General features: G+C 34.5%; 1 protein-coding gene across 1 annotated transcript; it reads left to right on the plus strand.

Annotated features, from left to right (window-relative positions):
- Positions 1–6095: 6095 nt before the first annotated feature.
- LOC116026666 (probable galacturonosyltransferase-like 1) lies at positions 6096–7529 on the plus strand. Its single transcript, XM_031268018.1, has one exon. The coding sequence runs from the start codon at positions 6168–6170 to the stop codon at positions 7230–7232; it is 1065 nt and encodes a 354-aa protein (XP_031123878.1). The 5' UTR covers positions 6096–6167; the 3' UTR covers positions 7233–7529.
- Positions 7530–16044: the final 8515 nt, after the last annotated feature.

Consider the following 16044-nt stretch of genomic DNA (forward strand, 5'->3'; position numbering starts at 1 on the left):
GGGGGGGGGGGGGGGGGGGGGGGGGGGGGGGGGGGGGGGGGGGGGGGGGGGGGGGGGGGGGGGGGGGGGGGGGGGGGGGGGGGGGGGGGGGGGGGGGGGGGGGGGGGGGGGGGGGGGGGGGGGGGGGGGGGGGGGGGGGGGGGGGGGGATATAACAATAAAAAGGACTCAAAAATTTCACTATTTCAACCAAAGCAGCTAGATATATATGCATTGGACAAAACTCAAAAGTAAACCTAATTCCCAATAATGGAGATAAAGCATTCCCTATCAATTTCGTTTGTTTCCATTTAGGAAGACACTGCATTTGGAGCTGACTTTATTATCATTAGTCCACCTAATTAAACATTGTTAAGGTGAAGTTCAAAGAGGATACTTTTTCTTCTTGTTTGATGATCAAAATGGAAAGCTTGTTTGGTGTCAAGATAAGAAGTTGTATGTATTTGTTAGGTTTTAAAAGGTTTATTTATAATATTGGGACAAACTTCATGTAATGTCGTTTGGTAATTAGGCTCTTAATTGAAAATAACGACGAAGATTTTTCATGTCTTTAAAGTAGTCGAAAATAGAATTTTTAATTAGAAATCTTAAGTTTTGGCAATCTGCCAAAGACGTTGTAGTCTAGTGGCACCCGGTTGCACCCGCCACATGGGAGGGGTGGGTTCGTCTTGGTCTAGTCTAGTCTGTCGCACAGTTCTTTCTAGTTCAATTTTCCTTTCATGTGTAATTTGCGAGTTATTATATCCGATCGAAATTTATTCAACACACACCTTCATATAGTGGCTGTAAATTTCCATCATCGCCAAAAAAGAATAGGAGTTTACAAGCTGGTGGATTAAATGGGAGACAAAGAAACCTAATACACGCAAAGAATGTTAGGCAAAGAAAGGTTGATGGTTTATTACATGTCTGATTAACCAATCTGAAATTCTGAAAGACTGTTGATATTGTGTTTAAGGTGAGGTTGATGAGAATCAACCTAACTGTATGTTCTCTTTATTTCCTCGTATCATCTCTCTTTGGGTGAAGTAAAGTTGGTTGATCCAACTCACACAACTAACCCTACACCGCCCATTCTTTTTGTCAAGCCATCCATCTTCTTGGATTGGCATGCTATAAACAACCTAGCTTATTAATTAGATTTAGTGTCCGTTTGAAAATTCAAAAGTTATTTTTCTGAAAAGGTACCAAACGCCCTCTTAAAATTTTTATGAAGAGTAATATTACATGTATTGTTAATTTCTACTTCATTATTTACTCTTAGTTTACACTACATATTTTAATTTATCCAAAAAAATAAAAGAGTATGCCACATTTTTTTATTATTCTATTTCTGTTTTATTAATGCGTAGAATTGTGACATGTGATTTGACTCTGGGAGTTCATATATTATTTTCATTGTATGAAGATAACAATGTTTTGCTAGAGTTCTTCAAAATAAGATTTGCTAGATTTCAAGTAATACAACCTAAGTTGGGCTATCATGGGAATAAACAAACTTTGCCGATGTTAGCCCACCATATTGGGCTTATGGATCATAGTAATCTGTTTTAAGGCTCGAGGTTTCTATTGAGACAAACCCGGCCCAATAAAATGTGTTATTAGGAACTTAGGATCAACATGATAACCTGTAGACATGTGCTGCCAAAAATTTATGATTGAGCAGTTGAGCATGGCCCGGCCTGAAGTTTAGTGGTATAAGTATAAGATTTTTTATAATAAAATTTAATGTGTTCTTCTCTAATTATCAAACGTGAATGTCACTTTTGTCAAACGGTCTACGAATGGAGTTGTCCATTGTCGAGAATCTCTTTCCATGTTTGAGTGTATGTAGCGGCTTTTTAACCCCCATGGTTTTTTTTTTGCATGATGATAAAGTTAGCCGTTTTCTTTCTTTTTCTATTTTTTTAAATCTACTTTTTTTTTTTTTTAAATAAAGAATCCTATATGCACAAGCCTTGGTGGAGTAACAAATTTAGTTTTGGGGAGTTTTCCCCATATGACAACATACAAACATGGTCCTATATGTAAGACTACTTTGTTAGTTGAGGACCCAGAATTCCTGGAAGCCAGAATGTGCTGTGGGCACATGGGCTGCTTAATTGTCTCTTCATGCCAGCAACTACATTGATGATTAGCTATACTAAGTGCTAAATAGCTATACTAAGTGCTAAATAGGTTTCCCATATCATGCATGATTTCACACCCTAGCTTAAAAGGCGACGTCCCTCACCCCAGTTCTAGGCTTTTATAAGATTGCAGAAAGATAAATCACGATGACTCAACGACCTTTTAGGTGGGAGGACCAATTTCTGCTGCTCACAAGGAGATCGGCCATCATATTGGATGAAACTTTTACGTACTCTAAGACTGTTCAGACTCAGCTCAAACCCTCAATCTACTACCTAAGTACTAATTGAGCTAGTCGTGTGAGCCATGCATGATTTCTAGTTCCATGATAGTTGTTCATCACCACAAGGTTGCTCCCACCGCAATTATCAGTAGATGACAACCTATCATATCAATTCAAGTACTGTTAATTGAGCTTTTATAGTCTTCCATTAAAGTGAGCTTTTGCAATTCTTGCTACCTTGTTATGACAGGTTTAAGGTGCATTGTTATATTTTTGCTTGGGGATTATATTCAATTGTAGATTACTAGATTGTGCCTAGTAAATTATCCAAGTTTTACATTATTATTTTGCTATAAATTGATCTAAATATCTAATATAATGGTCGATGAATCTCAGCATTGCACTATGCATTATATTTACTTTGCTATCCAATATCCACCAATTGGGGTTTGGAAAATAATGAATCGGTAATGTTGGTAGGTCCACCTATTAAAATAAACAGTAATTTTTGTCACCTAAAGATGAATCGACAATTTTCTACTTCACACAAATTTTTTTTTTTTCCATTAGTAGTCTAAAACTTTTATCCATTTGCTATTATTTCTTTTTTTTTTAAATTCATATTTTACTCTCCTTCAATTTTAAATTTCTGTCCACTTTCGTAAATGAAAATGTAGTCAGAAAGATTAAAAATTGTTCCAATATTTTGTAAAATGACTTTTTATCCACCGTCACAAATTCGAATGTAGTACGTGCAAGTAATGATAAGACGCCTTATCGGAAGTCAATTTAAACATTCATTTCATTTCTTTGCATCGCCAGTGAATTTATTATTGTGATGTGATGAACATTGAAGAAAGAGTGTGTGTGTGAACATTTGAAACTTCCTAGCATCATCCACATCGTACATACAATGATTTGCACGTTGGGATTATTATTATTATTATTATTATTATAAAAGTAATGCTATTCAACCCTTTTTAAAAAAAAATTGCTCGTAATTTGATTACATCTAAGAATTTAATGTGAGATTTTGAGAATGTGAGGCTCAAACCCACTCCCCTCCATGTGGGAGTGTAAATCAGGTGCCACTAAACTACAACGTCTTTGGCAAGAGAATGTAATTAATAGTAACTCAATTGAACACAGTGGCTAGATATTTATTTGCTGCGCACAAGGAGCCCTTCACTTTGAGAGGTTGCTCCCACACTGTCACTAGTGAGACTCGATCTCTGGTCTTTCTTCCTAAACGTCATCCGTATGACCAACTGAGTTGTCCATGCCAGTCATTTTCATTAAAATTAGGTAGGGTCAATCAATGCATGATACCTAAATACCTAAAAATTAAAACTTAAAAGACATGTTCATGAAGAGAAATTAGGAGAGAAAATATTAAGAAGGGTAAAACTTTTCTTATTTTAAAATTTAAAATTTCTTTTTTTGGTCTGCAAACGTGGTCCCAAAATTGAAAATTCCGTGTCTGACATAGGAAGAAAAAATAGGCATAATAGAGTACATATTTGACTGCATTTCAGCCTATATACACCCAACTCAACTTTGAGTTTTAATGTGTAATGTCCTTTGTACTTGTGGTCTTGACTCTTGTGGAGTACGTGCTAGAAGGGATAGGATTATAGGAATGATAATTTTTAGATTTTTTGTAAGTTTAAAATTTTTCGGTATGTTATACTACATTTTTTTTTTACCATTTTACTTATTCTGTTTACTATTTATTGATTAAATCAACTTTTTTCTTTGTTTATTTTTAGATAACACTAATCAGATAAGATGTAATCCTAAGGTAGTTTTATTTCTCCATATTCAATGCAGCCCTATCATTAGACTATGGTGATTTAATTTGCAAGAACATATCATCATTTCTGCTTGGATGCACAAATTCACATATGTACATGCCCTCTTTGTCACTTTGCCATCCTCCACTTAGCCATGTCTGCTTGTCCCTTAAAGTTTGCAAATAATGCAATATTATTGTGAATCTTGATAACACCTGTGTGTGTATATATAAAATATATGAATATATTTATAATTGCATACCCACGATAAAGTTTGTCCACTGATTAGTTTACATATACACCAAATTAATGATTCCTAGGAAGTAGCAAATTTCAAATTCTTAGAGATTAAGAATGCATTGATATGATATGCCTTTTCTTCTACCCTTTGGAAGAAGAAGACTTGCAAGGAAGTTTGGTCGCTATACCATGTTTTTCACCGACGGTATTACGTCAATATTGATGGGTGAGTGTTCAATTGTTTGACAATTCTTCCTACCATGTTTTTAGTTTTTTTTTTTTTTTTTTTTTTTTGTGGCATTTAACTCGAATAGAAAAAACAATCTAAGTCTAGAAGATGAAATGGTTTTGACGGTTCCTGCCATGCCAAGCTACCAATTTGTTAGTTCATTTGTCACCTTTCTTTGATTTATGAGAAAATTAATAATTTATTACAAGAATACAATTTATATTCGATAAAAATTTATAATTACTGCATAAGGGTATATATATATAGTTGTGTTTTGGGTAAACCATTGTTATGTGAAATAGCATACAAATCATATATGAAAGGTAAACTGCACTAGGAAAATATTGTGTGACGAGTTCGAAAGAAAGAGCATTGGCAAGAATAATTTTTTTTTTATATTATGATACAAGAATCATGTTTGTCGATCCAGAGTTCATTACACCAATTGGTTAATATAAAACCCGCATGGGTAGTTCAAGGACGTAGGATCAAGCCCTGACAATCGTAGTATGAAAATTTCACCATCTTGTGAGGTAGCTCATTGTGGACGCTGAGCATTGATCTTTTCACTTAATGGGTCACTAAATTACCATATGATTCACCATTCTCAAATCTAGTCGAGTTGGGTGTGTTATAATCCTTGAGGAGTTGAGGTAAGGAATTTTTTATTTTTTTTGATGAAAAGAAATGCGTTTTTATAATTACAATGTGATATTGCATAGCATTATGGAATGATTTAGAAATTTATGATATCAAATCAAATATATGGTACGACAAAGAACAATATAGAAACTATGTATATATGTAATTGATAGACATTATTATTGCATGATACTTTCCAATTACTTTTAATTATGTAGATATTGCACCATAATGAAATGAAACTTTGATTAGAAATTTGGTAGAGGTGGTAGGAAATGTTCTCCATAGGTAAATAGTCTAAAACATAAATTTATTTTAAGCACTCCTCAATTAAACACTTAACTATATTAGTTTAAATTGAATTTGATATTATATTTTAATTTATATATGAAAAACTCTTTCAGTACCGGTCAATTCATTCTTTTTTTAAACAATTCAAATTATTTTCGCCAGAAACACAACCCTTGCAATGGCTTTTAGTAGGCATGCCATAATGTGAAATATTTGTAATAAATTGTAACCTAAAAGATATTCTTTTCTTTCATAAAACATTAGTATTCCATACTGCTAACATGTTGTATGGACTCTTACAGAGTAAAATTTTCACCATTTGTTCTGAAAATATTGTTCGTATTCATAGATCATAAATTTAATTTTATTAATACTTTTTCTCTTAATCTCTTGATTAAACTCGTCGTGATTTAATGAATGAACAACTGCACTTAAAACTCTCTTTCAACAGGCTGAATGGACCGACTATGGTCTCATATACCTTTTCTTTATTATTCCCCGAATGCCCAAACCGTGTCTACAACTTCATACTCAAACTACCCCCCCCCCCCTCACCCCACCAATCAAAGAACAAATAAATTCTCAGTTTTCTCTCTACATCGAATTACAAACTTTCCCACATGAAGGCTATTCAAGAATCACTCTTAACCTTTCTTCTTCTTCTTTTCTTGGCTTTGCATTTCATCGCCGCCGTCGAATCTGCCACGCTTCCGATATCGGAGCAGTTCAGGGAGGCGCCGGAGTATTACAATTCCCAAGAATGCCCTTCCATAAACGGCGCCACCGATGAAGACAGCTACTACATATGCTCCGATGACGCAGTCCACGTGGCGATGACCCTCGACGCCGCCTACATTCGCGGATCAATGGCGGCCATCCTCTCCACGCTCCAACACTCCTCGTGTCCCCAAAACGCCGTGTTCCACTTCGTCGCCTCCGCCTCCGCGAACGCGTCGCGGCTACGCGCCACCATCCGCGCGTCGTTCCCGTACCTGAAGTTTCAGGTTTACCGTTTCGACGACTCCACCGTGGCGGGGCTAATCTCCACCTCCATCCGCTCCGCCCTCGACTGCCCTCTCAACTACGCGCGTAGCTACTTGGCCAACATCCTCCCGCTCTGCGTGCGGCGCGTGGTGTACCTCGACTCCGACCTCGTCCTCGTCGACGACATCGCCAAACTTGCCGCCACGCCGCTCGGCGGCGCCGCCGTGCTCGCCGCGCCGGAATACTGCAACGCGAATTTCACGGCCTATTTCACCCCGACATTCTGGTCAAACCCTTCACTCTCCTTAACCTTCGCGAACCGCCGGCCGTGCTATTTCAACACCGGCGTTATGGTGATCGATCTTGACCGGTGGAGAACAGGGGATTTCACGACCAAGATCGAAGAATGGATGGAACTCCAGAAAAGAATGAGAATTTACGAACTGGGTTCCTTGCCGCCTTTCCTCCTAGTCTTCGCCGGAAAAATTGCGCCGGTGGATCATCGGTGGAACCAACACGGGCTCGGCGGGGACAACTTTCGCGGGCTCTGCCGGGATCTCCATCCGGGTCCGGTGAGCCTATTGCATTGGAGCGGGAAAGGGAAGCCATGGGTGAGATTGGATGCTAGTCGGCCATGCCCGTTGGATGCTCTCTGGGCTCCTTATGATCTCTTAAAGCCGCAATTTTCTTTCGATTCTTGAATTTTCTTGAAAAACAGAGACGCCGGAGACGGAAAGTTCCACTATAACGCCGTTAGTTAACTTTGAGTCTCAAAAATTCGTTTCAGTACTGTAAAGATGAAGAAGTTTTGAGGAGTTTTTGAAATTCAAATTAGGAAAATAAAGTGAAAAAAAATAAAAATAAAAAAGGGTGAATACAAAATTCATATTATTACTGCTGTAATGAGGATAAAAAGTAATTCCTTTTTTTTTTTTTTTTTTTGGAATTTTCCTGAATGATGTATGTTTTGTACAGAGTTAAATCCATTTTTTGTCCTACATTTATTGTGTGTTGGACACATTTAGTCCGTTTTTATTAATTTTGTCACATTTTATCCAGATTTAATAAATGTTGGACAATTTTAGTCCACCGTCTAAATTGGTGTTAAGTCTCCGTCAAATTGAAGGACATTTTTGTCATTTCAATGTTTTTTTTGTCAAATGAAGAACACATTTAGTCCTTTTTTCACCATCAGTTCATACTCCGGTGATCGACGATCAGATGGGTCGACAGTATGTGGAGGTTTTGCGTTGCGCAGGCTACATCCTATCGCCGGAGGTGATTACGAGTCTGGAGGCTAGCGATCAGCTTATTAGGCCTTCCCAAGCCTTGATCCGAAGGTCGCACGTTGATCGCCGTCCAGAAAGCCAAAGACCCGACGTTTTGGAGACTTCTCACTAAACTTCGCAGTTTTCATCGGTAGCCGATCGATCGAAGATTGGAAGGTACGATTGGGTTTGTGTCATCGCGGCGGTCCCTGTCCCTCCCTGATGATCATATCGCTGACGGATCCTATGGAGGCGATGAACAAAGAGATGGATGGTAGCAGGGCCACCATCATTGTAGGTGGCGATGAGCTTCCGTTGGTTGGAGATTGTTCTCCACGACATGTTGACCAGCGAGACAGTTTGGTGGATGTCGCTAAGACTGGCAGTGGTGTCTCCTCGGCTTTGGTTGGGTCAATCGCCATGGCGGAGATATCTTCCCAGGTAATGGATGGGCAACAACATCGTGCTGGTGGTACTGTGCCGTCGGTAGTGAATCCGGTGACTCCATGCGTCTGTCCAGACCGAATCATAAGCGCAAAAGACCAAGTCGACAAATACCTTGGCTCATGGTTCTGATCTGCTTCAAGGTCCATCCCAGGTATACGTGGTCTCGTCTAACTCTTCTAATGTGCATAATACAATTGGCGTGGCTTCAAAAATATTCACAGTTCCAGTATTTTAGCTAATGATAGTATTGTATGTCTGTATCTTTGACTTTGCATAATCATGGAGGTAATTCTGGTTTTAGAGCCACATGTCTTAATTCTAATTTGAACCTGTGAACGCATGCGGCAATCACCCGGTCAACACAAATTTGAAAGATCACCGGAAAAGATAGAAATACCCTTCTACTTCACGGAGACTTAACATCAATTTGGACGGTGGACTAAACTTGTCCAACATTTATTAAGTCTGGGCAAAACTTGGCAAAATTAATAAAAGCGGACTAAATGTGTCCAACGCATAATAAATGTAGGACTAAAAATGGATTTAACTCTTTTGTACAGGAGAGTTAATTTTCAGAAATGAACAGGATATTGGGATATTTTTCTTTTTGTATTATTATTTTGTAAATTAAACAAAAAGAAATAATATAATGAGAAAGAAAAAAAGTGGCAGGCAAATTGCCAGCTGATTTATGCCTTTTTTCACCAAATTTAATAAAGTTTGGTATCCAATATTTTGCTACAATTCCTTTCTCTGTCTTTGCATACTTTTTTCTATTAATTTTTTTTAATTTTAAAATTAAAACTTATAAGAAACTATGATTGGGATGTTAAACCGCGCATTCTAAAATATACTCCGTATTTCCGCCAGCTCTTATTGCCCACAAATGGAGTTTTAGTCAAATTTATATTAGAGATATTTGGTAAATAGTTATTAGCGGATAGCAGTTAGTTGATTAGATTAATGAGTTTTAACAGTTGATAGCATTAGGTGATGGTAGAAAAGTGTTTGCTAGATTATTTGTTAGTTGATAGCTGATTACATGTAAAATAATTTTCTCAAAAAGTTGATTGAAAAATTTGCTTTGGGCAACTTTTTGAATTTTAACATTTTGGAACAATAAGCTGTTACAAAAAACTAATTAATCAAACATCCATATTGATTGTTTAACCAAGTCAAATAGCTAATAGTGGTCAAATAAGTCAAAAGTAATTGATAAGCTAACTATATTAGTATATTACAAAACAGGGCCATTGCTCGGTGAAAAATTATATCATGCATTCCATGGTCCACCTTGTAATATAAACCATAATAAAAGTTTATTTTTAGAATACTAATTGCAAGTTCATATTTAGTATATTACATACTTATTTTTAGTAGATTCACTATATTTCGATACATATTCATTTTTAGTGTACTACAAGTCGAAAATAACATGTAACATATATACTAAAAATGAACTTGCAATGTGCCAAAAATAATTTTTGTATCAAGTTCTCTCTTGCTATTACGCAGATCTTGATTGATTTAACAACAATTTAAACACTGCATGTCCTATTTGGAGGGGTACATTAATATTGATTGAAATTTATTAGGTGAAGACATGATTTATGACATAAATATTTAAAATATGCTAAGATTCCATCCATCCATATGTATATTATTCTTAACCATAATCTTTGAAGATATATTCCAATTAAGCTCCATAGGTTTATTATCCTTAACCACCATAATTATCTTTGGAGAAATTCCAATTATAATAATTTTGCAAGTCATGGTCCAATGCCAGCGATATAACACTGTCACTTTGACTTTTTTTCCTTTTTTTCTTTTCTCATTTGTCCTTTTCTTTAATTTTATTTTAGTTTTTATTTTTTAAATCAATATCATTAGTCAAGTTTGGGACAATCTATGCTAAGTTGACTTGCAAGAATTCTTCTACAGTGTTATCAATGGCGTGCCATTATTATATTTGATTTTTTTTTGCTGGATTTGATTATTGTAAGGATGCTTAACTAATTTACGAATAACTAATGAAAATAAATAATTTTTTTTTTATTTTTACTACCTATAAATAATGCCCTAGTCGGGGTCCTGGGATGTTAGATAGTAGTTCACTCTTTAGTATTTAGATGTGTGTAACATTATCTATAAGATTTAATAAGATTTTTTTATTCATTAGCGGTTACATGTGAATTTATCGGTGCTGCCATGAGTTAAGAAAAATTGACACAATAACTGTTCTAAATGGGGCACGACAAAGACTCGATTGAATTAGTCTTAACCCACATATAATAATATCAACGTAGTTTGCAAAAAGAGAAAAAAATCAAATGTATTAATAAAAACATAAAGATTATAATTTTCATAAATGAAATGCAATATTACTCATAAAGAAAATCAGTTTTCTTTTTTATTTTTTGGTGACGATAAATCTACACCCACTACTCAATGGTGTGTATTGGCCAAATTAAATTTCACTTTTGTGTAATAGTTCACAAATAACATAGAAGAGGTAAGTCGCACTAGAAAGACCTTTTTTGCCACGAGCTCGATTAAAAGAGTGACATTCATATATGAGAATCATGTTCCACCAACTTGGTTACCTCTTTCGGGATAGAAAATCATTTTTATTAAATATATTTCTTTTTGTTTTTCATTGGTGAATTGATAGGTCCCATCACAAGCTTAAAAAATTGTTCACATAATAATTGTTTTGAATGAAACCCGACCAAGACTTGGTTGGATTAATCTCACCCCTAATAAGAATACTAACGTATAGTATACAAGAATATAATTGAGTTTATAACTTACATGTAAGATAGCTATAAACACACAGACTAAACTGCACAAGGAAGCCCCCACTCAACGTCGGCATGGTAATATATCGTAGATGAACACAGAGCGCCTAGAGTACACAAGGAGGCCCTCATTGTTTACCATAGCTGAACACAGAGACTAGATTGCACAGAACACAGAGCCTAGACTGCACAAGGAGGTCCCCATTATTACTTGTGAGACTCAATCCCCGGACTTTAATTTCTTTTTAAACTTAACCCCTATAACCAATTAAGCTGCCTTGAGGATGAAAAATCATTTTTCTTAAATATATGTTTACTTGATAAGTACTCCGTCGTAGTAATGATTAGGATTAGGTAGTGGGAATAGTGAGATACTCCTTTCATTCCTTAGTTATTTAGCTTGGATTAGGTTGTATATTAAGTGGTGGGATTTAGCCATTTTGGGTCGTATAATTATATTGAGTAAGAGAGTACAACTTTGTCACAATACTTAATTCATATAAATTCAACATTTCATATCAATACCTCAATTTTTCTTATAATAAATCAAAAACTGTCATTTTCTTCCTCTATTTGTTTATGACGATAAAATATTCATCTACATATATACTACTTGAGCGTGTACATTGAATAAATTTCACTCCTTTGTAATAGCTTACAAATCACACATAATAAATAAACAACGCTAAGAAAATTTTGTGTGACGGAATCAATCAAGAAGATGTTAACAAAATCTTAAATCGTGACATTCTGATACTAGAATTCTGCTTTCTTCTCTTAATTTTAGTAAATAATAATTTCCTTGATTTTGGTCGCGGGTGCAGGCGTTAAGCTGTAACGCTCTAAGTATTTTAATTTGTTTGGAAAGTGTGTAATGCATGCCAATCTGATGTACGTAGAACGTGCTCTGGATTCAATTCAGTCAACAAAAAACAAATTAATATTGCAAATGGCATTTCCAAGTCGATTATTTTTTGTTATTTAGTAGATTTAGATCGAGTTTTTTTTTTTAGTATAATATAATTTAAAACATTTTATGGTACCATATTTTATAATTTTTTTGATACATTTAAAGTTGAAAATCTCAAAGAGATCGAAATAGAGAAAATAAAAAACTAAACCTAAACGGAAAAATTTGGATTAAGTTTATTAACGGGAGAAATTATTTATAGTTAGAGGAAATTTATTTGTACATTTACGAATGCATTAAAATCTAGTTAACCCCAATTTTGATAATGTGATTCTATCTTGACTTTAGCCTTAGTAATGATTTTTAGTTTTTACTGCAAACTTAAGGCCCTCACGGCTTCTGTCATTAGAACTAGTGGATAAGATAAATTACGAAATGTGTCTCAATTGATCTACCTGTCACTAAATACTTTTACACTCATGCTCATAACAATATTAAATTCATACCTTTATTTTTGACATTAGTAAAATTCAAACCCTATAATTTGTGACTGCTAACAAAATAAAACTTAGCTTATAAACTTATTTTAAAGTGTCTAACTAGTCGAGTTGTGACCCAATACCATCGCATTGACAGAAACGTGGAATGCTGTCAGAAATTAAAAGAGAGAAAGAAATGGGTGAAGTCAAAAGTTCAAACGCGTTTTGAGCTTTGATTTGATTTGATTAATATGTAAAAATTTATTATTATAAATTTGCAAGTTGGAGCATGGAGGATGTCCGTAACGCCGTACGCCGTTACTTTCACTCTTTCAGTGCAAATTAGCTATGCCTTACGTGCCGCCGGTGCGTATATCGTTTTCAACGTGGTGACAGCTCCATTGCCTTTGCTTGCTTAATTACTGCCACTGCTGGTCATATGGTGTTGGATTGCACTCGTCGTCAAGAGTAATATTTCACCAACCAAACCGAAGATAATAATTATTGATTGGAGGTAATGAAATCTAAAAAGGAAAGAAAATTTATTGCATTCATTCAACACACAATACAACATTTCTGAGAAGGATGAGAAAGACAAAAAGTTGTACACTTACATGAAGAAGGTAATTACTTAAATATGTGTTTTTAGTAAAGTCAGTCTTATGATCTAGTGAGCAAAGACTCATAATGAAGTAAATTAGTCTATATTGTCTATAACTAATAAGTAATAAATTAGTCTGCGATTCAAGTTTTCTATAGCATAGTTAGAAAAGTTGTTTCTATGTCTGACTGTAAGGAATGGTTTACCATTTCATTGCCCGTTGATGTAAACGTTTTATGTTATGAATTAATGGAATAGCTACGTTTATCTTCAAAAAAAAAAATAGCTCAAACTGAAGGGACTAATAAGCAACTTAAGAAGGTAATTACGTACCAACAAATAAAGTAAATGAGGATGTATAGCAAAAAAAAAACAAAAAGAAGAGTAATACTACATTTTTCTTTTGGTTTTGCCTCCTAATTTTCATCTCTTTACTTGACATTATTCGATTAGTTTCTTTTATATTTGACTAATATATAGATTAAAAAAAAAAGAATAGACAAATTCACAATAACTAATGAATAAAAACTTTTTATTATCACATCATGTTAAGAGGTAAAATTAAGGGGATAAAATAGCATGAAAACGACATACAAAATTTCAAGAGTTTTCCGAACCTTTTGCCTATTTTGAATTTTGATATGAAAAATGTTATTTACCCAATTACCTATACATATGCCACTCACAAACTTTCCACTCGGGCAACTTTTAATAGATTTATTTTTCTTGTTTTTCTTTTTTATTTTAAATCTCAATCAATTAAAACTTGTCACATCAAGAAGTGACAAGCTTGTGAGTGGGTAATGTACGAATATAGGGGTATCTAGCATTGTCTATTTTGATATTGGCCCTGTTTGGTAAATAATCAGCCTATCAGTCAATTTTGGCTTATTTGATCACTATTAGTTGTTTGGTTAATAAGCTTTTTGTAACTCTAAAATACTAAAATTCAAAAGGCTACTCAAAGCAGCATTTTCAATTAGCTTTTTGAAGAAAAAAAATTATACCAAACAGCTATCAGCTAACAGCTAATCTATCAAACAACTTTTTACAATCAGGTAATGTTATTAACAAATCATATCTTATAACCCAAACAACCAACAACCATTTACAGGCCATTATATTAAAATTAGTGTTCAACCAATAAAAATAATATTACTTCGTGGAGGATGGCATTCTTATTTCTTAGAATTCTTACAATCCTTTGTGGGCTAAAAGTTCTTTTCGGTATGGGCCCGAAAATTTAATTCAAAATAAATCATTCTTATATTCCTTATTGAGTTATGTTGGCAAGACCCATTTACGCAAATTATGCCGTGGCAAGGTAGATCTGGGTCCAATACGACGCTGTTTCACTGTTTAAAAAAAAAATTACTAAACATATAGTCCTGAAATGTGTGAATATGGAGGTTTCAAATTGTGAATATGGAGTATAGAATTTGTGCATGTAGAGTTATGAATGTGTGGATTTGTAGTAGAGTTAACAGAGTTCTAGCAACTTGTAGCCGTGTAATGTGTGAATGTGGAGTTCCCAAGTTGTGAACATGGAGTATAGGACATGTGAATATAGAGTTTTGAATGTGTGAATGCATAACAGTGATAATATAGTTACTAAACATATAGCCCTGTAATGTGTGAATGTGGAGTTTTCAAATTGTGAATGTGAAGTATAGGGTCTGTAAATATAGAGTTTGTGTTCTGTTGCGATGAGAAGTCGTTAACGCAGTTAATTTTTATTTTTTATTTTTAAAAAAATTGTGAAATAGCATCGTATTAGACCAGGTCCACGGCATAACTACTGACCCATTTGTTGGCCACCCTAGTATGTGGAAAATAGAAAAATAAAAATAAAAATGGATCTAACCCCATGATTTTGGCAAATTTTTATGTGAACCATAAAAATTACATTATTTGTATACTGAATGTACATTATATAAAATAATGTACTTTCAGTATTTAAATAATATATTATCCTTGAATACAAGATACATTTTTAATATACTAAAAGTACTTATTTGTGTCTTGATTCCTAAATGTACATTATTTAATAATATACAAAATAATGTATTTCTAGTACTCAAATAATGTACTTTTTATTTGTCGTCCACACAGTTGTGGTCCATAGAATAATGATTCCATGATTTCCCAATCACAGTACACTAGGATGTCAAATTACATGCACCATGATTAAAAACTATATATTCTCAAAAAAAAAATGATTAAAAACTATATTCAAATTATGTCTCTACCGTTAACAAATTAAATCACAATAAATAAATCGAAGGTATATAATATGAAGACACACAATATATTAACTGCATGCACATAATTTTTGGACCAAGATCAACAATGCAAGGTGAAACCTGGTCCATTATATAACAATTGCACTACACCTCTATACATAGGGACTAATCTTGTTTATACATGGTGGCATGTGATTGGCGAAAGTGGATGCATGAATGGTGACTAAATTATCACTTATAGGGACTAAATTATAAGTGATGAATAAGTGATGAATGCCTTCAACTTCAACAAAGAGCTTTGGTAGGTTTGTGATTAAAACTTCGAACTTCAATTCTTATCTTTATTGAATTCAATTCTTAGTTTTTGAGTTAAGATAAAAGCCTACCAACTAGACCAAATGAGCTATAGTTGGCCAATGTGCATTTAATAACACACATGCATGTAATCAATTCTTGTAATTGCATGTGAAATTGTGTGTATTTGTGGGGATGATTGGTTGAGAAGTTTTGAAGTGAGAATGCTAATCACACATTCCTAATAATGGTTACGTACCTACTCTGATCTATTGTGGCCTCCACCCTCTTTCACTAGGGTTTGAGCCCACACCCTCCCATATAAAAAAAAAATTTGGTACCACTGGACCACAAAATTACTGACAAACTAAATTAGGATATAATTTAATAATAAATTATTCGTAGTCATTTTCAGATAATTAATTTGAGTTAGCTTTATTAATTCCCTCACTAATTAATAATGTATAAAG

Source organism: Ipomoea triloba, chromosome 8 (genome assembly GCF_003576645.1).
Source record: "Ipomoea triloba cultivar NCNSP0323 chromosome 8, ASM357664v1".
In the NCBI taxonomy this organism is placed as follows: Eukaryota; Viridiplantae; Streptophyta; class Magnoliopsida; order Solanales; family Convolvulaceae; genus Ipomoea; species Ipomoea triloba.

What these genes read in the sequence shown, in the direction of transcription:
- LOC116026666 (XM_031268018.1), top strand. Translation starts at nt 6,168, where the DNA reads ATGAAGGCTATTCAAGAATCACTCTTAACCTTTCTTCTTCTTCTTTTC.